At 49.8% G+C, this 26,998-nt stretch overlaps 2 protein-coding genes across 3 annotated transcripts; one reads left to right on the forward strand and one right to left on the reverse strand.

Moving 5' to 3' along the window:
- Positions 1-60: 60 nt before the first annotated feature.
- LOC144943145 (galectin-3-like) lies at positions 61-15,571 on the reverse strand. Of its 2 annotated transcripts, none has more exons than XM_078870363.1 (4): positions 15,306-15,571; positions 2,850-2,938; positions 1,115-1,286; positions 61-756 (listed from the first exon to the last, which is right to left on the reverse strand). In XM_078870363.1, exons 1-4 carry the CDS (start codon positions 15,363-15,365, stop codon positions 607-609), a joined length of 471 nt encoding a protein of 156 aa, XP_078726489.1. In that variant the 5' UTR covers positions 15,366-15,571; the 3' UTR covers positions 61-606. The 2 variants fall into 2 exon arrangements, with proteins under 2 accessions (XP_078726489.1, XP_078726490.1); XM_078870364.1 differs by lacking the exon at positions 15,306-15,571 and adding an exon at positions 5,423-5,775.
- LOC144943351 (uncharacterized) lies at positions 15,364-25,095 on the forward strand. The gene is made up of 6 exons (XM_078870726.1): positions 15,364-15,674; positions 16,449-16,684; positions 19,700-19,997; positions 21,462-21,594; positions 22,466-22,597; positions 24,280-25,095. The coding sequence occupies exons 1-6, from the start codon at positions 15,364-15,366 to the stop codon at positions 24,382-24,384; spliced, it is 1,215 nt and encodes a 404-aa protein (XP_078726852.1). The 3' UTR covers positions 24,385-25,095.
- The last annotated feature ends 1,903 nt before the right edge of the window (positions 25,096-26,998 follow it).

Consider the following 26,998-nt stretch of genomic DNA (forward strand, 5'->3'; position numbering starts at 1 on the left):
AGAGACTTGAAAATAAATCTCGCGCGCCACAATGACCACGCCGCACATTTGGAGCAGTTTGCGAATTTATTTTCCTTGCCAAGCAACGGCAACAAAAAAATGCATTCACTCGTCAGCGACAACAATCTCGAGCCGTTCAACCTACCTCCGCAATTATCAATGTGTCGGTACTGCAGTGTCACTAGCGGGGCGGAACATTCAGCCACTCGCGTTAAGCCAGAAGGGCATTGCGGACGACCCCACGGGCTCACCTCCTGAGATGCTGGCATTGCCAGCCGTGATCACGGGAAGGTGAAGCAAGCAGAGAGATTACATCACAAAATTTGCATTGTTTCGGCTCAAAGAAGTTACCCGATACAAGCAGAAAGCAAAACAATCGGGTGCTGCTTCATATTGCAGTGGAAAATAATCCTGCCAAATTTTTTGGTGGAGATCACCAAATCAGGCTTTACAAAAAAAGCCCCCCCCCCAACTCAACCGCATTTCTACAAACCCACTAAGATTGGGCCCAAAAGTAGCAGAAAATGACAGCGACGAGTCCACCGCACCGCTCACGCGCTGACGCAGAGCGTCACGCGAGCGCTGCCGTCTCCCCACTGGGGTGCCCTAGGAAGTCTCGACGGCGGAGAGGGAGACGTCGCCGGAGATGTGGACGCCGGTGATGCTGGAGGCCTCGGCGCGGTGGTGGAAGTCGCACAGCGGGATCACGTCGTTCACCTCCACGCGCCACACGTCCTCACAGCACCGCAGCCTCACCTACGAAGACAGCGTTGCGGGCGAGTGTGCTGCCTTTAGCGAATAGTGGGCACCTACTAAAGTTGACGTGGCACACGAGGGGGTGAGTGGCCAGTTACCACGCCCAGCCCCCTTCGTCTCCAAGTGCTGATGTTTACACATTGCACCAGGTACTCATTTGAGGCAGAGTCGACCTAGGGGAGGTCCAGGACCGGTTCAGATAGTCACTTATGTTGGCCGTGAGTGGGAATCAAACTCGAGTCGCGCGGCGCACTCACCGCTACACCACCGCTCCCCCGTGGTTGATGAGACATACATGCCAACATGCGCACGCACACACACCTTGACCAACTTGTGAAAGCGTTACCGTTGAGCTCACCTCGAACGGCTCACCAGGAGAGAACGGGAACTCTCCGGGCCGCTCCTCGGAGCCCCAGCTGTCGCCGAGCTGCGAGTTGAGGACAACGACGCGGCCAGCGTCATCGTCCTGGAAGCGCGGGTTCAAGTGCAGCGCGATATTCCCGTCGGCGGTGCGCAGGTTCAGCGTGAATCTGACGACATCGACAGACGGTCGTTGTCAACAATAAAAAAATTATACATTAAAAAGATAGTTGAAAAATTAGCCTGGGTCGTTTCAGCTGGATCCGTGACCTGGAAAATATTTTCGCATCCGGCACCCTGCATACACAAAGTAAACGTCCAATGTTTGGGCCTACGCTGGGATGTGGTTGGGAACCCTTAGCCCAACGTTCCACCTTTACTGGGCCTTTTGCTAATCATCTGCCAACTACTCGCTCCACTATCGGCGTTCCGGAATAGATCTGGTGAGAAATGAAGCCCCGGATTATGCAATCAAAACCGATTCCTTACTCCTGATTAAAATCCTGTTAAAATTGGTCGAATCGTGTGCATGAGAATTAGTTATTTTCAATGCAGGCGGATTTTTTTTTATTCTTTCGGATGACATTGGGGAGATTCTTTTCACACACCATAGATAATTTCCAATGGATATGTATCGAAATTTAAGGAGACCGAATCCCAACCGACTCCAAATCTTGTAGAATGCTCCGTGCCACCTTACGCTTGCAATAGCACCACAGTGCGCCACTGGATCTATGCACTTTTCAATCCAAATTGAAAACTCATTTCTGTAGAACCGCTTTGGGCTCGTGACCCTTACTCCGCACCTCCGATCAGCACGGTTGACTACGTACGGTACAAAAGAAGTTAATCATACATACAGGCATACGATGTGCGTTAAGTTGATCAGATGATCAGTTTAACACCTCGGCTTTCGCGACCAATATTATTCACAATAAAGCTTTTTGGGTTTCGATCGCTGTTGTGCAAATACGTTTGGAGAGTCTTTAATTTCCCGTGCGCCGATGCTCAATTAAAAAAAGCGGCGGTTCTCAATTCCGGCGGCGTTTCGGGACTCTGCTCCTTACACACGGCACAGTACACCTGCGTTACGCGGCAAACAACAAACTCTTGACGACGAGCGTAACGCCAGCTCCAGAATTGGTATCCATTACTTGAGCATCATGATGTCAGGCGTGGATCCAAAGGAGGGGGTGGGTGGGTGGTGGTGCCCCCCCCCCATCCCTCCCACCCTAATCACCTCGGGACGTTGCAATTATGTCTGCGTCTGCGTTACGCCCCTTGCAATAGGACATTGTGTACGGTAAATACAGTGTGTGTGTGCATGCGTGTAGCGTAGTATAAGGCGTGGGGAGCGGTAGTGTAGCAGTTGGCACGCCGCGCTATGAACCAGAGTTCGATTCCCGTTCGCGGCCAACACCAGTGACGATTATCAGAACCGGTCCTGGGCCGCCCCTAGGTCGACTCGGCCTAAAATGAGCACCCGGTGCGGTGTGAACAAACACCAGCAATGGAGAGACAAAGGCGGCCGTGTGTGGTGCTGGCCAACCACCCATTTCGTGCGCCGTGTCGGCTTTCGTCAGGTGCTCGCCAATAGCACTTGCCCCAGCATTTACGTTGAGGCTACACGGGGGCACCTTTGTCTTTGTAGCGCAATACGATCTGTAACAAACTGTGCGATTGTGTTACGCAAGCTTGGGGGAAGGTGGGTGGGGGGGGGCAGGTCGTGGTACCCGGTTGGGTTGTCCAGGATGGCTCCGCGCACCGTCAGGCACCACCCGAAGTTCACGGCATCAGCCACCGGCAGCTCATAGGGCACCTCCTGCGAGAGAGGGGGGGGTGGACAAAGCAGCCACGGGGTGGGATTTCAGGAATCTCTGCTATCACCCCTCGGCCAGCCTGATCAGAAGCGTTTGGGAATTATGTCAACCAGCTGGGAATGGCGTTTCCATCATTCTCGTGGTGAGGGAACAAAAAAAATGGATAATAAAGTAGCAACTTAAAAAAACATGCGTTTGGCGATGATTTTGCGTAAATTGCGCACAAGCACAGTATAACGACAAACTCACATTCGTCAATAACAACCGTGTGTGGCCTTAATAGGTAATTTATAAACAGGCGACGTTTCGGGGAAATGGCCTTTCTTCATTGCACACGAAGGATTGTAAGGGGTCAGACTTGCTCAAACCGACTTTTTCCTCCCTGCTGGCATGGCGACAATCTCCTTGGTGGCCGTGTCGAGCCATTGACGTATTACATACAGCCATAGTGGTGGGGGTTTGTGTTACTATAAATATAAGCAACTTGAAAATTACACCCGTATTTGAATTTCACGTTTTTCTGCCCAACTCCACATTTGTAAGTTTGGCCAGTGACCAACTTTAAAAAGGGCCCTTTAATTCCTGTCCCATTCAGCTTTGTTCAACATGAACAGGTAGCCGGTACAACAGCACTGTACGCGCAAGCTCCATGATCACGATAACGCGTTTATAGATTCTCCAGTGTCACGGCTCCGACCGCTCTTGGCCGGTAAAGGTAAAAGTGGAGCCTCAGCATCTTCCGCTCACGCTGCTGGCGGAAGGCTCTCCTAAGGAGGGACTTTGGCCTACTCGTCCACACTAGCCAGACGTCTTGGAAGGAGGTGGGGGAGCGCCCACACTTTACCCCACCACTCGCCATCGGTGATTATTGCCCGTGGTGTACCCATTTATTATACTGCGGGGTCGAGAAAGGGGGTGAGGGGAGGGAAGAAATTCATGATTTTGCCCGTTGCTTTCTATTATATTTCGGATATAGCATCATTTCCAGTGCGCTTTAAAATGCAAGCCGACGGCGGTCAGCGAGGGAGGTGACGGAATGGGGTGAGGGACGGGGCTGAGAATGGAGCCGATGTTGCTGGGGTAGGAAAGGTGGAATAAAGGTGGAATGTGATGGCGAGTGAGGGTTGTCCGATGGGTGCAACGTGGATGAGAGGCAGCGGGGTATGGGGCACATGCGTGAAGTGGCAAAATGGGCACGGAAGAGGGTGGGTGAAGGGTGGTTAGGAGGCATAGGTTTCGACGGTCGTAACCGTGAGATCGAACCGGCTGCATCTGGATTTAAAGTCGACTGTGCTAATCGTTACCGTGTAAGTATCCCCCGGGCTGGTCCTGCGACCGGATTAGAATGATCGAACAGAGATCGCACGACAGACAGCATGTCCGTCCAGCAGGAACTGCATCGCGTTCCGCGGCACCATCACGACAAATTTCTCAACGGTTGGCTGCACGTTTTGTGCCATTAATCCGCGGTGTTTCGATGACAAATTCCGCGACAAAAGTTGGAGCGCGAAGGGGATTTGCTGTTAACTTTTCATGCAAATGCGTTGCAGGCGATGGGCAGCGGTGTTGTGCAGCGGTGAGCGCGCTGTGCTGTGAACTCTGTAACCCGAGTTCGAATCCCGGCCACGGCTAATTGAGCAAAGGACAAAAAGTCAATCTTACAATAATTTACAAGTCCAGGCAACAAAATGCGTATTGATGGAAGGAGCGGTAGCGCAGTGGGTAACAACACTGCATAGTGAACCCGTGACAACCCAGACAGATTCCTAGCTCCGGCTAATATCAGTGGTGAATGCACAACTGAACCGGTCCTGAAACCCGCCCTTTACAAACCCGCACTGACGAGTGTGGTGAAATATGACAAAAAAGTAAAACAACCAAAAGGCTTTCAGAGGCCTTCGTCCAGCAGGGGATCGATAAATGACGTACATTCATTGTTTTACTATTCGTTGTTTTAATTATCAATCCATAGTATTGTCTCAATTTCAATCAACATTTCAAGTTTCTACCACATTGCGATCTTGGCCCATGATAATTCATGGGCGTTTGGATTCGCGTGAGAATTTCAGTACCCGGAGAAAACCCATCACGAGAGTGAGTGGAGAGTGGCTTTGCCCAAGAGCTCCTCTACGCACCGAATGATCATCTGTAGACGCATTGCTGGAATGGCCACCCCACAGCCCAAAGCTCACCACACCCTGCAGTTCACATTTCAGCATAGCGCTAACCAGGCTCGGCCTTTGCTTAGCTTTCGAGAATTGCACCCAAATGTTATTTTGAAACAACAGAAGGCCAACAACGCACACTACACTTATGACCCAGTAATGGCCATTAAAACCCACAGCCCCCAAACCAACCACACATTGCTACTCTCAGGCAGTTTAACCATTCAAAATATATATTGTACCCACCAGGATAAATTGCCGCTTAGCTTACGAGATCTGCACTCAATGTTAGAACCGTTCACAAGAGATGCTGAAACTTACCAATGATCCCATGATAATAATGGTGGTGGTGGTAGTAGTAGATATTGATTATTCGGCGCTCGCTGCTGACGAATATTAGAAAGGTGGTGGTGGACCTGACGGTCGCTCTGCTTTTATACCGGTCCCCCCAAGTGGGCGTGTTAGGCCGGCGCACAGTGGGATTTTAAATGGGTGGCCGTGGGCGTGATGAGCGATAGGTAGATGCAGGGGCCGTACTTCGAGAACGCCCCGTTCCCATGTGGCTGGAGGCTTGAAATACTGGTCGGGGCAGCATTTATTTTGTTGCTGTTCAAAATTCCAGGCATCTTTGACCCACTAAACGTGATGGGCATCGGCTTCAATGGTGCCCAACCTCCCCCGTTCACAAGCATACAAGTTCGGTCGTTTACACGCTGCATGCGCCTGATAGTTGGTAAACACGCTGCACGCGGTGGCGCGTAGAAGAGGAATGGTTAAAATTAAGTCACGAATTAAGTCATTAATACATGAATACGTATATTTCGGTATATACTGATATTTTTTTGCAACGACGCTAGTGATTTATACTAGTTTATAATGTTAAGATACCGTATAAATGCAAGGTGCTTCAAAATATTTTTTTAACACTGATATGGGATTATCTTTTAATGGAAAATTACGGATAATCCACTGTAACATGATGACAAATGTAATGTTCATAGCTTCAAAAAGTCAAAGAGTCTCCACCTGCTCGCCATCATTGTCAACACGTGCCTGGAATCTTCTTCAGGTGGTCTCCAGAGCCCGGAGGCACATTTCTTGTGGTGTTGTTGCAAATTATCAGAAGTGTGAACATTTTTGAAGCATTCTGTATTGTGTAGTGGGGCGTGGTGCAGTGGTTAGCACATCGTGCTACGCGACCCGAGTTCGATTCCCGCTCACGGCCAATAACAATGGCGAATATTTGAACCGGTCCTGGACCTCCCCTCGGTCCACTCAGCCTGAAATGAGTAGCTGTGAAATGTGTGTAAACATCAGCGCTGGGGAGACAAAGGCGGTCGTGTGTGGTTGCTGGTCACCAACTCCCCTCGTATGCCGTGCTGACAGCACTTGCCCCAAGTCAGTTAAAGTGTATACCGGAGTTCCATACTCTTAGGTTTTTTCTGTAAAGTCACGTAGTTAAAAATAAAATAATAATAATAAATGAAAATAACTAAATGAAATCACGACGTTTCGGAAGCAACACAAGCCTCCGTCATCAGGTGTAACTTAATTTTTCGATTTAAAGCTTTCGTGACTGCAGGGATTCATCTTCTTGGTTCTTACCGTAAAGTCACGTAGAAGGGAAATAATAAAACATAATTTTTTTTTATTACTTCCCTTCTATTGTGTTTTTTTTTTATTTCCCTTCTACGTAACTTTACCGTAAGAACCCAGAAGACAGGTGTAACTGCTCCAGTAAAATTACTGTAGCGTGTGAAGCAATAATTTTAGTAGTATTTTCTTTGTAGTAATTTTAGCAGTAATTTTACTGGAGCAGTTACACCTGATGACGGAGGCTTGTGTTGCTTCCGAAACGTCGTGATTTAATTTAGTTATTTTCATTTACTATTATATTATTATTATTTTCACCTACGTGACTTTACCGAAAAAACCTAAGAGTATGAATCCTTGCAGTCACGAAAGCTTCAAATCTAGAATGTATGCAGGATGATCTTTCTCGTTTTGCCATACGTGATTTGATAAACGTTGATTCAACTAAGACCGATATTGTGTGTGTGTGTAAATACAATCCCTCGTAATGCAGATCATGTTTAGCGCTCCCTCCGTCGGGTTCTGATGAGTGTAGCAAACATCATGCGAGTACATCGTATGCCCGACGCACTTTGTACTAAGACTTAGGCGACTGGTGAATATGAATGAGAGGCGATGCCGTGGATTGTGAGTACAGTGGTAGAGTTTGGGAACCCGTGGTTATGGGCAAGACGTAAATTAAATTCACAAGTGTCGTAATGTCATTCATGGTGATGCTGCTGCTGCTGCGTTGGCAGTGGTGCACAATGGCAATGAACGATAACAACAACAACACTCAACGCACTCGTCAATAACACTGTGGCCTTAAAATGAAGACAAAACACATAAAAGTCTAAGTTTTCGGCCGGTGGTAATCAGGTGGTGCTTGTGCGCTATCAAAATGGGCTGTTGTCCGAAACGTCACCTCGATATATCTATTGCCATTTTTTTTAAAGCGACGCTGCTGTTTGGCGAACGCCTTGAATATCCACTCTTTCTTCACACCTTCAGTGAAATAAACCCCATGTGGTCTTGTCTTGGGACATCCTCGCTCCGAGGGTCGGCCGGACCACGGGAAATCCTTCCCCACTGACTCCTGTCTTCTGCTATCTTCATTTGTCTGTTCCAGCGTGAGCCTCCTCCATGATTTCAATATCACCATTGGGTCTTCTTCGCGCACGCGAACAGCGCAATTGTGCCGTGCATAAACTGCTTTTCCAAAAAAGTAGACTAAGCGTTCTTCATTGCATCACCTCTTAACATTTTTCATTCAACACCAGCTTTCCCCAGAACCCATCCACGTGTTTTCTTTTCGGTCCACGCTACGTACGCAGTCATATCCATCCGCCCGAGTCTTTTCGTTAAAATCTCCAAAACTTTCTACGTGGAACGCAACTTTCGGTTCCAAGGCTGCACACGTGTTCCTGGGAAACGCCACGTGTGCGGTCTGCGTACCGTTCCATGACGCGTTGTGTATTTGAACCTGAACGCAGGCCATCTAGGGTCAGGAATATTTGTCATCTATTTTCATATACAGTATTAGACGAAAGGTAGATGCTAACGGGCAACGCAATTGACACATTGACGTCGAGGTTAAAGCACGCTTTCATTTGATATACAGGCAGACCTCGCTTAGCGGTCAAGATGCGTTCCTGGAGATGCGAGTGCCCATCGAATCAGCGCTCAATGGGACCATCACACCATTCTTACTCTTAGGTTTTTTTCGGTAAAGTCACGTAGGTAAAAATATAAATAAATAATAAAAATTATATTAAATAATTTAATAGAAATAAACTAATAAATCACGACGTTTCGGAGGCAACACAAGTCTCCGTCATCGGGTGGGACCGTCACAGCTAGATTTACTGTATCAATACAGTAAATTAACTGTATCAATCAATACAGTACATTTACTGTATCAATACAGTATCAATACAGTAAATTTAGCTGTGACGGTCCCACCTGATGATGGAGACTTGTGTTGCCTCCGAAACATCGTGATTTATTATTTTATTTCTATTATTTTTATTTATTTTTTACCTACGTGACTTTACCGAAAAAACCTAAGAGTTATGAATCCTTGCAGTCACGAAGGCTTCAAATCTAGAATCATCACACCATTGCTATCCTGTGATATTACAGCGTTACCGCCTTTGTCTCCCTCGCGGCGATGCTGACTTACACATCGCAACAGGTCACACGACTCATTTCGAGGCCGACTCGACGGAGAGAGAGGCGCAGGACGATGTTCAGATCACCGTCACTTGATGTTGGCCGCGAACGGGAGGAATCCAACTCGGGTCGCCAGCTTTTAGCGGCACTCAAAGTCGCACACGCCCGGCACCGCAGCCTCTGTTGACTCTTCGCCAGTTCCAAACCTGCTTAGCTTCCGAGATCCGGCGAGTTCGGCGGGCGACGTTGCAGATGATTTTGGTGATCGACGCAACCTCGGAAAGGAGATGGTCACAGGTTTTGCTTGGAGCCGAACGTTAACAGATGGCACGGCGGTGTTGATTTTAGATTCGAAGTTTTCGTGACTGCAAGGGTCCATTGATACAGTAATTTTGCTGTGACGGTGCCACCTGAAGACGGAAGCTTGTGTTGCCTCCGAAACGTCGTGGTTTGATAAATTTTTATTTTACTTTTTTACCTACGTGACTTTACCGAAAAAAAAACAAAGAGTATGGTGTTTTTTCCTTCTTGGTTCTTTCGGTAAAGTCACGTAGAATGGAAATAATAAAATAATAAAAATAAAACATAATAACATGTTTTATTTAATAATAATAATAATAAAAGAAATCATTATTTAATTATTTCCATTCTACGTGACTTTACCGAAAGAACTAAGAAGATGAATCCCTGCAGTCACGAAAGCTTTAAATCGAAAAGTATGGTGTTTATTTTCTTGATGAAATTACAATTGAACGTTTCGGCATTAGGCGGAGTTTTGCTTCTATGTTGGGGGTTGGGCATGGGGGTTCACTTTGTCGCTCACGTAAGGGATGACGGATGCATATAATTAACGTGGTTTTTTTCATCTGAATTGCAAACTACTGAAAATAAATTAATACAGGTGTCCAGTTTAATTGTGTCGCAAGGCAACAACGATATGGGGAAGGGCACTCAGGGGGTGTCAATTCATCGACACATTCTATCCCTGTCCATCAGAGGGCGACCTCCCCACGTGGTTCATTGTCTCGGATCAAGACGACCGCACTATATGCCTCTCATCATCCGCCCGCCCGAATAGTTTCAGAATCAGAACCTTGATTGGGACCGCAGGAGAAATCCGATGAGCTATGAAGCTCTTTGTCTTTTACAGATGTCCGGTTCCGGGGGGGTGCTGGGGGGCGAGTCAGAAAGTTGCAACCGCATGCGGTGCTACTGCATCGACAGCCGTGCAACATTTGGGTTGTAAGCAAGTCACGAAATATAAAGACATAAACACGACAGTATGCTAGTCAGGTTTCTCAACACTAAATGCAAGCTTGGCGACAATAAAATAAAAAAAACAGTCCCAGACCACACCAAGACCAGCACAGCAGAAGTCCCTCGATAAAGTGGCACTCTGAAGTCGGACTCTCGATAACACGGCTAACGATCAAAGTTGCAAATCACGTGTGCAAGTGTGGTTGTATCCAGCAATAAGCTCTCCTCCTACAAACAACCAGACTGATGGTGATGCTGCTGCTGCTGCGTTGGCAGCGGTTTACAAGCACAATAACAACAACAACAATCAACGTTTTTAAAGAACAAGTTTACGTGCAGGATATGCAGAATATATTTTAAACGAACATAAAATGTAATAGGAGACGTTTCGGGAAGGGGCCATTCTTCATATTACGGCACGTAAACATAAATATTGTATCTGCTACGAGGAAGGATCATTTCCCAAAACGACGCCGATTATAACGTCGTCGTCTCTGTGAAGACTCTGTTATTGACAAATGTCTGGAATCGAATAACTTTGGGAAGAGGCCAAACGGACCGGAGTTTCAGCTGTTTCACCGCTGTCAGCGCGAGGAGGGACAGCCTCTCCACAGCGATTACGCCAATTTAGTAAGGGGCCGTCCATAAATGACGTCACGCGATTTTGGACGATTTTTAACCCCCCCCCTCTCGTCACACGGCGTCACAAAAAGTCAGACCCCCTCCCCCTCAAATATGACGTCACAAAGCTCTGTCCCCCCCTCCCCCAAAATATAAAACATGCTTCAAATCGCTTTAAACTATTGTCATTGTAGTGCGTATTTAATGTGGCGCTGCACTCTGATGTTGCAGGAGAAAACATTTATTAAAAAGTCTATTTAATCAAGTAGAACGTGTTGTCTATATTTATTTAAAGTTGCGCATTTTGATGTGACGTCACATTTCTCACCCCCCCCCCCCCCTCGTCACACATCGTCACAAATGTCTGACCGCCCCCCCCCCCCTAGTTGCGTGACGTCATTTATGAACGGCCCCTAACTTTGATCCCTTATTTTCTATCCATCATCGGGTGGAGCAGTGACGCACACACGACTGGCACCACTGGTTAGACATGTGTGTTTATATTTGTGCATCCTCTATACTCGGAAACCACTGGAGCTACGTACTTTTAAATGTAGATTGAACACTCAATTCTTTAGAAACGTGTTTTTGTGTTTAGTCTGTTGTCCTACCGCCCGCACCTCTGACTAGCTAGGGTTGGCTACATACTATGTGAAAGACGTTCAACGTCCATACACACTGCTACTTCTTCTTAAACTACTTGCCTGCGTGGAACAGTAGGCCAAATACAGTCTAGACTTTAGAGGAACTCTCTAGACCTCCCTTGATTGTAGGCCCTTCTGCCAGCAGCAGCACGAGCAGTTAATAGTGCAGCTGTACCTGCACCTTTATACATAATAATCTCAATACCAGCGTGGTGAAGTCTGGTTCAAACAACCCCATGCGTGGGGAGGCATTCATCCAGCGGTAGATTGACAATGGGGGGCTGTCAATTACAATTTAGGTCACGTGTCGGTTGTGTGAAAAAAATGACAATAAGTTTAGCATTATATTCTTGGTTCTTTCGGTAAAGTCACGTATAAGGGAAACAATAAAATAAGAAAAATATAAAACAATAAAATGGAGTTCTGCCATTACTCGTACGGTACATTTCATTAAAGCGTGTTTTTAAAAAAGTATTTTTAAATTACTTATTTAGTTTCGAAGCCGCCCTACCCTCACTGATCCCATCTACACCCACTGCAGGGCCTACGGGCATTCCCCCGCCCCTACCACAACCCCCACCACTAACTCAAACCAGGCCTCAACTCCTTGCCGAGGGGGGGGGGGGTGTGTGAAGGGGGCGGCGCTTAAGAAGAAAGAGGCGGGGCCTAAACAGGAAAGGGGCGGATCCTGAAAAGGAAAGGCGCAGACACGAAAGGGGAGGGGCGGGGTATAAGTAGGAATGAGGAGGGGCTTAAATGGAAAGAGGCAGGCGATGAGAGGAGAGGTTGAACTTCCCTCGATCTGAGGTCACAGAAGCGTGGAATCAAACACGTGCAAGCGGGCAGCATAGCTTATTTAGTACCGCAGATGCGGCCACAGGCCAACTGTTGTTTATTGTGGAGGGTTGTGCGTTGTATGGTGGGAAACCGGAGAACCCGGAGAAGGGCCATCTCCTGGACGAGGGGCTGTCGGAGTAACACTCACAGCAGATAACGTGGACTGAAGGTTCGTTTACGGTAAGCGTTGAGTTTAGTGTTCGTTTGTGATGTGTGCTTGTGCCCCGCTGCCAACGCAGTGTCACCGGTTTTTGTTGTTTTTTTTAATTTAAGCTTTGGCGTTGGCACAAAAATAAAATAAACAAGTACGGAACCCAACCAGGAGTTGCGCCGCGAGGCTACTGTCAGATTCGTAAAGTTAACTTGCTTAAATTGATTTATTTTACCATTGTAATTCTTTAAAGAATGGTTTAAAAAAACTATTACTTTTCTGAAATATTCTTGAAGACAAGAAAGGCCCCACTGAAGACCCACCCAGACCGATCCGCTGGTACATTGGAGTATTAAAAAATATTACATTTGAGATTTAATATTTTTGTTCCACAGATAATAATCAAATAAATCTTGATTTAAAGCTTTTTTTTCAAATTTTCTTTCTGTGGATTTCACACCTGATGATGATTGCTTGTGTTGCAGTCGAAACGTCGTGAGAATATTTTTATTGTTTTATATTAATATTATTTTATTATTTCCCTTCTACGTGACTTTACCGAAAGAACCAAGAATATAATAATCAAATAGGCAGAAAGTTGTTTCCCACCGACAGATTCACCGAGGTTCCATGACACAGGGCTGCATAACCGCCACGCCAGTGGTCGCACGCACCTCCGATTAGCGCGGTTTGTTGGCTACGTACGGTGGGAAAAGAAGTTAAACATACAGGTACATACTTGCACGTGATGGGACCGTTTTGCCAGTATTAGAGTATGAAAAAATACAAGAATAAGTTGTATCCTTTCTGGCAATAAAGCAGGTTAACGTTAAGATCTTCAAACACCAAATTGAGACCTTTTTTTGCAAGGAATCAAGTTCGCATTAACCGCACGTACTTGTGATAAACATGCAAACACACATGCTCTGGCAAAAATGTCCCATTTTATAGCTGCGCTGATCATGGCATTGTCCTTGTGCTGTTCGCCTTTTGGCGTTCTCTGGTCTGACACCGGTGAGACTAGGCCCTAAAGAAGACAGCCTCTGGCGTAGCCCAAGGCCGTAGCCATGGAGTCAACATTGGGGGGGACCAAATCTTCCAGGGTGTCTGGGGGGCCCAACCCAGATAAAATATCTAAATTTGAAAACTAATTTGCTGCCATTTCCTGCCTAAAATATTTAAAAATTAACTAACACATGGGATGGGCTTTTTATTTATGTATTTACAATAATGTCTAATAGTGTTATTGTATTACATTGCTCTGTTTTTACTTTTTTTACCATTTCTTGTTTCATTGTATGCAATGGCAGAGATTAGGGATTAATAAAGTACAACCATAACCACAATCATATAAACAGAAATCTATGCATTGATTTATATGAAGACAAGTCCAGATATTGTGGCCAATGTTTAGCAAATTGTTGTTTTTATTTACATAGCATAACATTTTCATAGCAATATATTGGGGGGGACATTTTGAGCATATTTGAATATTGGGGGGGGTGTGTGTCCTCCCCAATATATATTATAATTACCGCCTTGGTGTAGCCCAATCAGTTGCAAAGACAATGCATATATTATCATAACATGTCTTGTTTGCATGTTCACTACATGTACCGGTGGTTCATGCAGACTTGATGTCTTGCAAAAGGTTTCTATTTCGTGTTTGAACATCTAAACACCTCCTGTTTTATTGCCAGAAAGGGTAAAACATTCTTATATTTCGTAGTTTTATACTGGCAAAACAAAGTTCCCATGATACACAGATTTTGCGTAGGCAAGGACCCATCAGAGCATGTTTGTATGCGTGTTCACTACAAAGTACCCGTGCGTGGTTAACGCGAACTCGAGTCCTTACAAACAGCTCTCTATTTGGTGCTTGAACATCTTTACAGCTCCTGTTTTTATTGCCAGCAAAAGCCAAGCATATGCTCATATTTGTTTGTATAGGGGCCGTCCATAAATGACGTCACGCACCTAGGGGAGGAGGGGGGTCAAGACATTTGTGACGATGTGTGACGAGGGGGGGGGGGGAGAAATGTGACGTCACATAAATATAGAATTGTTATAACAACACTAATTGTTATAACAACACTCCTACAACATCAGAGTGCAAGCGCCACATTAAATACGCACTACAATGACAATAGTTTAAAGCGATTTGAAGCATGTTTTATTTTCAAAATGGAAACATGGTTTTGGGGGGAGGGCAGAGCTTTGTGACGTCATATTTGATAGGGGGAGGGGGGGTCTGACTTTTTGTGACGCCGTGTGACGAGGGGTGGGGGGGGGTCAAATATCGTCCAAAATCGCGTAACGTCATTTATGGACGGCCCCAAACTTCACGTCATCGTCGTCTCCACACCCGTGACGTGAAGCCTCTCCACTGCGTCAGAGCCCCGCTCGCTCCACCTGTGTCCAATCAGCGCTGCCCTCCCCCCACCACCCACCGTACCTGTGACGCCGCGTCCAAAGTAGGAGGAGGGATGTCGCCTATTCATTATTTTTCCTACCGCCTACAGTAGGACGAAACGTACATGTCACTGCTCATTTCCCTGTTTCTGCGTGCGTGCGCGTGCGCGTTCTTTCGCTTTGACTCACGCACAGCACGGCCGTCAATTTACCCCCGACGTTGGGCGCTGGATGGTAATTGTTAGTCACGGCTTTTAAACCGGCAGCGGAGGCACCCTGTCGATGTTGAGGTTTGACGAGAGAGCGTGCCCAAGTGCGTGTGACAACCGTCTCTCTGCGTGTGTGTGTGACAGGCGAGGCAGGGCCACCCAGCCATCATCGCCGATGGTGACAACGCTCCCACGCTCGATGCAGGTGCGCTCGATCGTGCCCCTAGCACGCACAGCCACGCGGTGAGAGGGGACATCGTGGGGGCGGGGGGGGGGTGAACGAGGACGCGCACGCGTGCCCGAGTCGCCAAATGGAAAATCAACTCCACCGCAATAATCCCGCGCCGTCCGTGACCTCCTCCTCCTGCGACGATGCTGCCCGTTGCCATGGACGTTAATCGCGGCGGCCTCGGGAAGACACCGAGGAAGCAGGCGCAGAGGGAGAGTCCCACGTTGAGTCGAGAGATGGTGGCGCCTGCCTGCGTCTCTGAGGACCTGGGCGGTGCAGGCGAGGAGACGAGAGGCTCGACTCGGCGGCAGGAGGAGGGACGCGTGAACGGAGGCGTTCATCCAGAGGCGCGTGGGGACGCGGATGACACGGATGAGATCAATGGTGATCGTGGTGATGACGGTGGCACAGGGCACGGCGCAGATTCTGCATCGGAGGAGGTGACGTCGGCGAGTGGAGAAGTCGAATCGTCAGCGGTGTCGACTGGACCGCGGTTATCGTCAGCGGTAGTGGCATCAACAATACGTCTGCCACCAGTACAATCATCAGCAACGGCAGAATCAGCACCACGACCGTCGTCAGATATCGCAGCGCTCTTATCGACACCGACACCAGATTCAACATCATCAGCGTTGCCACCATCATCAACACCACGACGTCCATCATCTCCACCACCATCATCTTCCTTAACACTACCACCCTCGTCATCATCATCACCACCAACACCATCAACTTCACCGCTATCATCACCACCACCACGTACATCAACACCCCCAACCCCTTCATCATCATCACCACCACAGCCATCAACTCCACCGCTATCATCACCACCACCACGTTCATCAACACCCCCAATCCCTTCATCATCATCACCACCACAGCCATCAACTTCACCGCTATCATCTTCGCCACCACCACCACGTACATCAACACCCCCAATCCCTTCATCATTATCTTCATCATCATCACAACCACAGCCATCAAATCCACCGCTATCATCACCACCACCACGTTCATCAACACCCCCAATCCCTTCATCCTCATCATCACCACCACAGCCATCAACGTCACCGCTATCACCACCACCACCACGTACATCAACATCCACAACCCCTTCATCATCACCTTCACCATCACCTTCATCATCACCTTCATCATCACCTTCATCATCACCTTCATCACCATCAGCAGCAGCAGCAGATACACGGGGCCCGGTTTCCACCGCCGCTGTCTCCGCGTTCAGCGACGACAGCGACGACGATGACTTCGGCGAGTTCGAGGCAGCGCCGTCCCACACAGCAGCTCTGGGTTGGCCTGAGGCCCTGGGACTCCTTGCCGGCGAGGCCCGGGGGGGGTCCCCGCACTCTCGCGGCGTCGCGGAGTGGCCCCCCGGGACCGTTGGAGGCCCGGCGCGCGAGTTGGCGCCGAGCCGTGGAAGCGACGCCGCATCGCGCGGAGCTGTCAAGGTGTTCGTCGTAAGTATGGGTTGGCAGTGACCGCTCTTCATCGACAATCGGAAATTTCGATGGGCAACGAAAGGTCGTTTTTCGCAGATGTTCCGGTAGGGGCACGGGATCAGAACGTTACAACAACAACAAGCGCGATAGGAGTGCAAGGTATGGGAAAGGCAAGCAAGTCACTTTACAAATAAATACAAATGAAACGAAACTGTACATATTCTTGGTTCTTTCGGTAAAGTCACGTAGAAGGGAAATAATAAAATAATACAAATTTAACAATAAAATTCTCACGACGTTTCGATTGCAACATCCAAGAATATGAATCTCTGCAGTCACGAAATAAACTGTATATGTTTTGTTATGTTACCGCAAGTAAGGCTCACTGAGCTATTACCATCTTATTCAGATGCGACCTGGCCACAAATGATAGCTCAAAGAAAGTGGCGAACCGAGTTCGATTCTCGCTCACGGAACGCGCGCTCCGTTATAACGCTGAATGCGCTCCATTATAACGCTAAACGCGCTCCGTTATAACGCTGAACGCGCTCCGTTATAACGCTGAACGCGCTCCGTTATAGCGCGGAATGCGCTCCGTTATAACGCAGAACGCGCTCCGTTATAACGCGGAACGCGCTCCGTTATAACGCTGAACGCGCTCTGTTATAACGCAGAACGCGCTCTGTTATAACGCAGAACGCGCTCTGTTATAACGCAGAACGCGCTCTGTTATAACGCAGAACGCGCTCCATTATAACGCGGAACGCGCTCCGTTATAACGCGGAACGTGCTCCGTTATAACGCAGAACGCGCTCCGTTATAACGCTGAACGCGCTCCGTTATAACGCTGAACGTGCTCCGTTATAACGCGGAACGCGCTCCGTTACAACGCGGAACTCGCTCTGTTATAACGCTGAACGCGCTCCGCTATAACGCGGTTTCTGAGCGGTCGACGGCGAACTACTTTCTTGAGCTGCATGGCTGGTGCGCAGTACGCAGAACGGTGCCGCAATTTGTGCCGCCACCCCGCCGTGGACGCGCAGTGCCGCGTCGTCGTCTCGCCAAACGTCACCGCCACGCTACTTGTGGGGGTCACCGCGGGGACAATCGTCAGGAACGCATCGTCGGCCGCCCGCGTGCGAACGAGGACTTGAAGCTGCCAAGCACTTCCATGTGTCCATCCACTGTTGGACGAGGGCCACCCTCCTCGCACCGTGCGCGTCGTCGCGGTGTGTGTGTGGTGGGGCTACGGAGGGTTTGTTTGACCATATTTCACCACGTTGTTTCATGGGGGGGGGGCGGGAGTGGTAGCACAGGGAGTTGGTTGAAGGGACAGGACAGCAACGGATTTTTCAGCAAGACCGGAAGCAACAGGAGAGCTTCACCATTCTTGCCCGATGAAGCTGATTGTAATTATCAGCGAAACGTCGGACTAGTCACATTATAAAATGCTGTTGATTCTCTCTTCAACACACCGGTGGGCTAAAGAAGTGAATTATTTTGTCCTTTGAAAAACGTGACACTTTTTTACTGTTTGGCCGTGTCGGGTGGTGGAGGGTTACGACACATTTATAAATAACACGATCTGACCCAAAAACCTATATTATGAATAATATTGGTCGCAAAAGCCTACGTGTTAAATTTCGATTTAAAGCTTTCGTGACTGCAGGGATTCATCTTCTTGGTTTTTTCGGTAAAGTCACGTAGAAGGGAAGTAATAAAATGATAAAAATAAAACATAATAAAATAATTCTCACGACGTTTCGGCTACAACGCAAGCAGCCGTCTCTATGTAAGTCTTCACCTGAAGACGGCTGCTTGCGTTGTAGCCGAAACGTCGTGAGAATTATTTTATTATGTTTTATTTTTATTATTTTATTACTTCCCTTCTACGTGACTTTACCTACGTGTTAAATTAAGCACCATCCTCGTGGCGAAATGCAAGTGATCATCTTGACCCCAGCGACAAAGCAAAAGGAGCATAGCCCCGCGATGAAGGTTATTAGGTCACAGCTCGTAAACAGCCCTGAATGGTGACACAATCGCCTCCTCGCACGCACAGCGAGCGAGCGCTGTGAGAAACCGCAAGAAATATTACAAATCACACAACTTCCTGCCGACGCCTTTGAGGAAATAACGTCCGGTGTGATGGTGATGGTGGTTGGTGTTGATGGTGGTGGCGCTAGCGGTGAACGCTACGCTACGCTGCGAAACCGGCGACCCGGGTTCGATTCCCGCTCACGGCCAACACCCGGTGACGATTATTTGAACCGGTCATGGGCCTCCAATAGGTCGACTCAGCTTCAAATGAGTACCCGGTGCGGTGTGTAAACAACGCCACTGGGGAGACAAAGGCGGTCGGGCGTGGTGCTAGCCATCCACCCCTTTCTGTACCGTTCCGGCCTTCATAGGTGCTCGCTAACAGCACTTGCCCCTACAATTCGGTTAAGGCTATACGGGGGATCTTTGTCTTTGTTAATAGTTGGCACAGTGTGGCGCACAGTTGGTGCATCTGCCAGTCATTCAACCCATGGCACCTGCTTGGTCTGTCCCGTGACCTCTATGTAAGTCTGTAGGTCTATATGTAAGTATGTTGGGTCTCTATGCAAGTCTATGAGTCTCTATGTAAGTCTGTGGATCTGTATGTAAGTCTGTGGGTCTTTAAGTCTTTGGGTGTCTATGTAAGTCTGTGGTTCTCTGGGTAAGTCTGTGGGTCTCGATGTAAGTCTGTGGGTCTCTATATAAGTCTTGGATCTGTATGTAAGTCTGTGGTTCTCTGGGTAAGTTTATGGGTCTCTATATAAGTCTGTGGTTTTCTGGGTAAGTCTGTGGGTCTCTATGTAAGTCTGTGGGTCTCTATGTAAGTCTGTGGATCTGCATGTACTTCTGTGGGTCTTTAAGTCTTTGGGTCTCTATATAAGTCTGTGGGTCTCGATGTAAGTCTGTGGGTCTCTATGTAAGTCTGTGGATCTGTATGTAAGTCTGTGGGTCTTTAAGTCTTTGGGTGTCTATGTAAGTCTGTGGTTCTCTATATAAGTCTGTGGGTCTCTATGTAAGTGTGGATCTGCATGTAATTCTGTGCACGTTTCTCTGCGGCGCGGTCTTGCGTTGAACCCGCAGTCGGGCTCCCGCGACGACGACGACGCCGCCGCCGTCGCGCTGCGTCGAGCCCTCGAGGAGTGCTTCTCGCCGGAGCCGCCGGCGGTGACGACGACGGGGAGATGCGCGGAGCACGGCGACGCGGACAGCCGTCCCGCCGTGGACGAGACGGTGACTCCGCTCACACGGCACCTCCTCGGGGAGACGCCCGCCGGAGACACAGTCGCGGACAACGGGTAACGAGACTGCTGCGAATGATTTAATTTTTTATTTTATCGGCGAGGTGCAACTGAGCTGCATTGCTCTCTTTTTCCGAAGCGACCTGGTAGCCAAAAGAAGTGGGCAATCGTCAACAATTCGTAGGGTTTGATGAAACAAGGTAGTTGTAGTTACGTGCCCGTGATTCATTTGTGTTTTCGATTATTTACCTTATAAATAAATTTGGCCATGTCTCGCACCCCCAGAAAGGGCATCTCGCACCCCCAGGGGGTGCGTGCACCCCAGGTTAAGAAGAACCAATGCTCTAAACGCACGTTGATTCTAAATGTGGAGGGGAAAATCGGAGGACCCGGAGAAAAATCCACACGACCACGTGGTGAGAGAACGCGCAAACTCCAAATACGCAACAGGCGTCAGGGTCGGGATCGGGATCGAACCCACGACCTCCTCTATACCAGGCGAGGTAGTTAACATCTCGCCACCGTGACACCCACAACGGGAGACAGCGGGAGACGAGACGAGAGAGAAGTGGGACACTTGGCAGTGGAAACCATGGACAAGGGTAGAGGTCCTGTAATGTAGCTTCAGCCGACACGGCCGTTGTGCCGTTGCGTGGTGGCTGTGGTTGCAGCAGCGCTCAAAACGGTCAGCGTAGGAACTGTGGCTGTAATCAGTGGTCGTGGCGGAAAATTAGCAGTGGTGTGATCACGGTTGCAGCTGCGATTTTAACTTCCGTCGTTTGCTGTTGGGGCCGCGAGTCAAGACGCTGCGGCTGCCACCCTCGCAACAGCAGCAGCGGAAGTAGTGTTTAAAACCACGGCCTCCTTAAACCGACCCTAGCTCTCTCTGTAAATGAACAGACAGGAAAGCGTGTGTCGGCCAGACACGAGCAAGAGTAACGATGCTGTGCGTGAAGAGGCGATGATTTGTAGACAGCGCGAGGCACAATGGTGATCATCGAACCGGCCCTCAGGTCCTCGCTACCATGTCACGCAAACACAACGGTTAATCTCGTTGTTACGCCATGGCCACATGTCAAGCTAAGCTAATACCACGGTTCTTGTTGTGACCGTTGTTGTTGTTGTCGTTGTTGTTGTTGTGACCGTTGTTGTTGTTGTTGGAGTAATTTCTTGTCTTCATCGTCGATTATTTGTTCAAATAATTCGTGTTATTAAACAGGCGCAGGAGACGCGGAACAATTTTCGTCGTTTCAACAACCACGGGGCGCTAACCGCAGCAGAGAAGCGCCCCAGCTCAGACCTTCAGACACCCAAGAGCCACGCTTCGATGGAGTTGCCGGGCACGTGCCGGAGGCACGGCAAACAGAAATGAGCCAGGCTGCTAACCTGCAGTTAGCGGCCCTGTGTTTTTTTTTAAATCATCTATGTTGCCGTCGTCGATTTTTTGGTTTTCGGTTCGTTTGACGGCGTCGTTGTTGGCCGCTGCCGCTGCCGTCCCGCGCCCGCGTTTCACCGGCCCAGGCCCCTGCCGAGAAGCGTGTGGCCCAAGCTGCGGACCGTGGAGGACGGGGAGACCTGGCGGCTGCCCTGGGCCGCGTCGCACGCCTGCCGCCAGCTGCGCCAAGCCCTCGGAGCCGCGCGTGCACGCACACCTGTGAGCACGCGCGTGCACACGCGTGTACATGCATGAGTGTGCATGCAGGCACGCACGCATGCACACGCAGGCACGCACGCATGCACACGCATGCACAACAATAATAACCGCCATTCGCCACTAAGTGGCGGTGATGTCACCACGGCGCCTGTGCCAGGCTAGATGCACTTTGAGACCACGTGAAGTGTGGAAGGCTCCTCTGCTGGCAGGAGATCACGATGCAGACCCAGGTGCCATGAGTTGATTGACTGAGATGACTGGCCCATGCACCACCTGTGCCCCCTACTTTGACACGCATTGACGTACACGCATACACAAGACAGAGACAAAGATCCCCCGTATAGCCTTAGCAGACTGTTGGGGCAAGCACTGTTAGTGAGCACCTATGAACGCCGGAGCAGCACACGAGGGGGTGGGTGGCCAGGACCACGCCCGGCCGCCTTTGTCTCCCTAGTGGCGACATTTACACACTACACCTCGTACTCATTTGATGCCGAGTCGACCTAGGATAGGCCCAGGACTGATTCAGATAATTGTCACTGGGTGTTGGTGACCGTGAGCGGGAATCGAATTCGGGTCGCCGGGTTCGTAGCGCAGTGCGCTGACCGCTACGCCACCGCTCTCCAAAGACAAAGATCCCCCCGTATAGCCTTAGCAGACTGTCGGGGCAAGTGCTGTTTGCGAGCGCCTATCAAGGTCGGTTCGGCACACGAGGGGGTGGGTGGCCAGCACCACGCCCGCCACACGCACCCGCACAGCACACGCGCGCGTCACCGCCCCGACACGCGGGTTGCACCTGAACGCACATCGGAGCGACGTGGTCCACGGTTGTTCAGCCGCCCCCCCCCCCTTGCCCTGCCACCTCGCTCAGCTGTCGGTGGACGAGGAACAGAGAATTCCCGGCTGCCCGGAGGAGGGAGAGGAGACGGCGGCACGTCCGACGAAGCCCTGGGACTTGGCGGTGAAGAAGGAGACGATGCAAGAGCCGGTGATTCACACGAGGGTACGGCATTGGGGGGGGGGGGACTGTGGTGCGGGTGCAATGAACCAGTGTAGCCCACTCAGCCCTCTCATTCAACAGCTTAGTTAGGCTCGTAGGATGTCACGCCGCACAGGATCTTGTGAGTGAGAGGGTGAGTGAATGAGTGGGTGAGCGAATGAGTGAGTGGATTGATGAATGAGTGAGTGAGCGAATGAATGAGTGGATGAGCGATTGAGTGAGTGAGCGATTGGGTGGGTGGGTGACTGAACGAGTGTGTGAGTGAGTGGGTGAGTGAGTGAGTTAGGAAGTCAGATGTGGGAGGAAAGTGGAATACAGAAACAAATGCCAAAATATGAGATAACACGCAAAGCACCACACAGATAATCTCAAGAATCCATCGCTGCACTGCTATCTCCTCCTGGCCGCGTTACACTGCATCGTGATTAATAATTATTTTTTAAGAGGCCAGTTGGCCAACATTTCCCAGTGTAAATCGTACCAACAAATGAAATGCGAGAATGTATTACTCTCAGTCCAGCCAAATAATAATGACCATTAAAGCAGAAAAATATTTTAATAGCGTAAAATCGATTAGCAAATCACCCTGAATGTGCCCAATCACATCAGCTCTTGGAAGCTAAGCAGGCTTTGGCCTGGTTAGTGCTGTAGGCAGCCTCGGGGCTGTGCTAGGTGGGGGTCACCAGGTGGAAGTGAAACAAAATCCATTGTTCTGCTGCACTTCTATTCCACCATGAAGGTGTCCCCAACACCTTCAACCCGCACTCACCAGCGTGGTGAAGTATGGTCAAAGAACCCTGCACGACCCACATAGCTAGGGACGGCCCTCATCCAGCAGTGGATTGACCTGTGGGCTCTTCACGAAACCTATTTATTGAAACGTTTATGTTTTCGCCAGGGCTTGGTTTCGCGGTAGCTTTGGCGCCGAGGTGTTTTTCGGACCGCAGCGGACGTTGCTCAGGATCGTGTCCAACGTTTCTCTCCACGTGTCCGGGATCTTGTTCCCGAACAGACAATTCACGAACAAACTGTTCGGGCAAAAAAACGGTGCGGGAACAATTCAGTTCCCGACGACACTCCCAGCATATGGGGCGGGAACATTGGGTGTCGTGCCAAACGACGCGGGGTCCAACCCGGAAACACTCATCGGAGAGTTCAATCTCACACTGCGCCTGTGTACAGCGACTCCTAGAGTGCTGGAGAACACAAGGACAAAGATCCCCCGTGTAGCCTTGAGCAGACTCTTGGGGCAAGTGCTGTTAGCGAGTAGCACCTCGGAAGGCTGGCACGGCTCACGAGGGGGTGGGTGGCCGGCACCACGCCCGACCGCCTTTGTCTTCCCACATCGCACCAAGTACTCGCTTAGGCTGCATCGACCTCGGGTGGCCACGCACGCACGCAACGACAAAGATCCCCCATGTAGCCTGAACAGACTCTTTGGGCAAGCGCTGTTAGCGAGTGGCACCAAGCAGGCCGGCACGGCACACGAGGGGGTGGGTGGGTGGGTGGCCGGCACCACGCGTGACACACACGACGACAACACAAACACGCCACGCGCGCGCTCATTCACGCCTTCGCGTGCACAATCTCGGTGCCAGCACGCCGTCACGACGATTGAACCGGGGCCCGGCGTGGACTTTGACACGCCGCCACCGCACACCTGCGTGCGCTCACGTGGCGAGCAGGTCACGGCCGGGCGCTACCGCCCCCGTGCCGCTGACGGGGTCATCACCCTGGCGCGCGCCCCCGTGCGCACCGTCTTCGGGTTCGTGCGGCCCGGACCGAGCTGATCCGAGCAGAGCGGCGGCGGCGGCGCCGTGAGGCTCAACCAACCACCGGAACGCTCCTGGCGCTAACGGCTCATCCGGAGCCTGAACCCGGAGAAGAAGGCCAGACACAGCGGGATACACTCGCACCGCACAGCCTTCACTTGAGGCCCCGAGTCTGACCCTGAACCCTGACCTTGATTACCCACAGCGGGACACTCACGCATGGTCCTAACGCAAACCCCTGAATCTAACCCTGAACCCTGACCTTGATTACACACAGCGGTGCACAGTGGCATACACTCACACGCACGCACAGTCTCAACCCCAACCCCTGATTCTAACACCGGACTCTAATTCATCGCAGTAAAACTCCAGGAGCAGGGGCGCACACAGATCCACTGGCCGAGCCGCGACCCCTGATTCTGGAACCCAACACCAGTTTACAGCGACACACGCGGCCCTCACCCCTAACCCTGACGTCAGACCTGGCGGTATATGTACTGGGTGCTTCAAAAAAATGTTAACACTTATATGCGACGATCGTTTTTTTATGGAAAAAGAACGGATAATGCACTGTAACATGATGACAAATGTAATGCTAAGAGCTTCAAAAAGTCAAAGAGTCTCTACACTTGTTCGCCATCGTTGTCAAAGCGCACCTGGAATCTTCTCCAGGGGGTCTCCAGAGCCCGAAGCACCCTGTATGTATGGGCCGAAACATTATCCCTAATCCCTGACCATAGCTCTAACCTTGACACTCACCCTGGGTATGGTGGCACCTCGAGTACTTGCGTGGTCCTAATTCTAACCCTGACACCGAATCCTGAAATTGGCCACGGTGACTCGCACACAGCCTCAACCCTAACCCTCAGGTGCACAGCTCCCCGCTACAACCCCGACTCGTAACCACTTCCATGTACACGTGAGTGAAATGTGTTGGCAGCTCAATTACAGTATATGTATTTCGATGTCGTAGAGAAACGAACGCTGATGACTCGTTAACGCGTCTATTTGCACTGACTACAACCCGACACTCGTGCCTTTTTCTTGTTATAAGAGTGTACGTACAGCGAGCACTTTGAAACGCACACGGCTATTAATAGGAGCCATTCTAATTCGGATGGACGATAAATTGTAGGCACTGTGAAGGGCAGACGCTCCGCGCTGTGCCGACGCAAGCGAGCTTCCCGCTCGTTCCGCCGCGCGAGCGGCCGAAGAAATGTTCCATGCGGCCGGGCAACGTCGCGTATCCGACTCGGGACTCGGGGCGTCATTTGTGATCGGCCGCTGAGGTCCCCCGATCCCCGATGAGCCGTGCAGCTCCGTTGCCAGGACGAGCCCACGGACCGAGGCCGAGGGCAGTGGCGGCAGTTGCGGAGCATCGCTGGGTGGGATTGTGCCAACGCGACAAGGAGCAGAAAAACAACAACAACAGCAACAGCAACAACAGCAACAAGGGACGTTTTGCCCACGCCAGAAACTTAACCGCAAACAGGATAAACGATCCATAATAAAGGGGTGGGGGGGGGGGTTAGATCGCGTAAATATGAATGTGTCGTTCGACCCGCCACCGCCCGACGCAGCCAACTAGTGAGGGTTTTCGCGTAAACAAAACGTGCCAATTTAGTTACTAGTTCAGCACTCCGGTGTGTTGGAGAGTAAACCCACAACATTTACAATTTTACCCTTTTATTTTAAGTTGTTATGTAAACAACATTTTTGCAGGATAAACAATAAACGGTGCTTAAATGCAGATCGAAAGCAGGGCCACAAAATCCTGTCCACAGACATAACGGAGGGGCTCTTAGATATCGCGTTCGTAGCAGTAGCAGCAATAGGTGATCCAAATCACACATGGGCTAGGGAAAATACACTTGGCATATTCAGATTGATGACAAGGACTGGGGTAGAGGCGGATATGCGGAAAGGTCGGATGTGAACATCGATAGAAAAGAACAAGGAACGCCGGCAAGCACAAATATTGCACTGGGTGTTGGTGGGTTATCGATCGTGGCGGATATGCGACATTGCACTGCACAATGCGAAGTTGACATCGTGGTAAAATTTGCATTCTGTTTGTGGAAAATTTAGCGAACGACAATGTATGTGGGTAGCTAATCACGTAGTCAAAATCATTATTATTATAATAATTATAATCAGGGCTTCGTTAATCCACTGCAGTATGAACACCTCCCCGCGCCTTGTCAGTCGTGATGGTCTTTTGACCATACTTCACCACACCGGTCAGTGCGGGTTGGTGAAGGGGGTGGCACGGGCACCGGTTCGAGCACACCTTTCTCCCCTGATGTTAGCCGCGGCCAGGAATTAAACTCAGGTTACTGGGTTCATAGCGCAATGCGCTAACCGCTGCCCCACCACTCCACCCCCCCCCTCTCCCCCCGGTTAATTCATAACACGTACGGTGGTAGTTCCTTAATGAATGCACTTTTTGTGATGCACAACCAGAGATTTATGTAGAGCAGTACAATTCGGGAACTGTTGCTGTCTGTTTGATCGATTACATTTGTAATTGCAATTTGTGAACCACAATGCAGCGATTACTGCCTTATGGCTCAATTCTGTAAATAATGATGAATCCGAATAAACGATTGGTTCTGTTTGTTCATAACCTTGT

The sequence above is a fragment of the Lampetra fluviatilis genome, chromosome 30 (genome assembly GCF_964198595.1).
Source record: "Lampetra fluviatilis chromosome 30, kcLamFluv1.1, whole genome shotgun sequence".
Taxonomy (NCBI): domain Eukaryota; kingdom Metazoa; phylum Chordata; class Hyperoartia; order Petromyzontiformes; family Petromyzontidae; genus Lampetra; species Lampetra fluviatilis.

Coding starts and splice junctions, on each gene's coding strand:
- LOC144943351 (XM_078870726.1), top strand. CDS start 15,364: ATGGACGTTAATCGCGGCGGCCTCGGGAAGACACCGAGGAAGCAGGCG. Junction 15,675..16,448: donor GCGAGTGGAGAAGTCGAATC/GTCAGCGGTGTC, acceptor CTCCGCGTTCAG/CGACGACAGCGACGACGATG. Junction 22,598..24,279: donor AGCCGGTGATTCACACGAGG/GTACGGCATTGG, acceptor CGTGGCGAGCAG/GTCACGGCCGGGCGCTACCG.
- LOC144943145 (XM_078870363.1), bottom strand. CDS start 15,365: ATGGCAACGGGCAGCATCGTCGCAGGAGGAGGAGGTCACGGACGGCGC. Junction 1,287..2,849: donor ATCCTGGACAACCCAACCGG/GTACCACGACCT, acceptor CGATGTCGTCAG/ATTCACGCTGAACCTGCGCA. Junction 757..1,114: donor CTCCTGGTGAGCCGTTCGAG/GTGAGCTCAACG, acceptor CTGTCTTCGTAG/GTGAGGCTGCGGTGCTGTGA.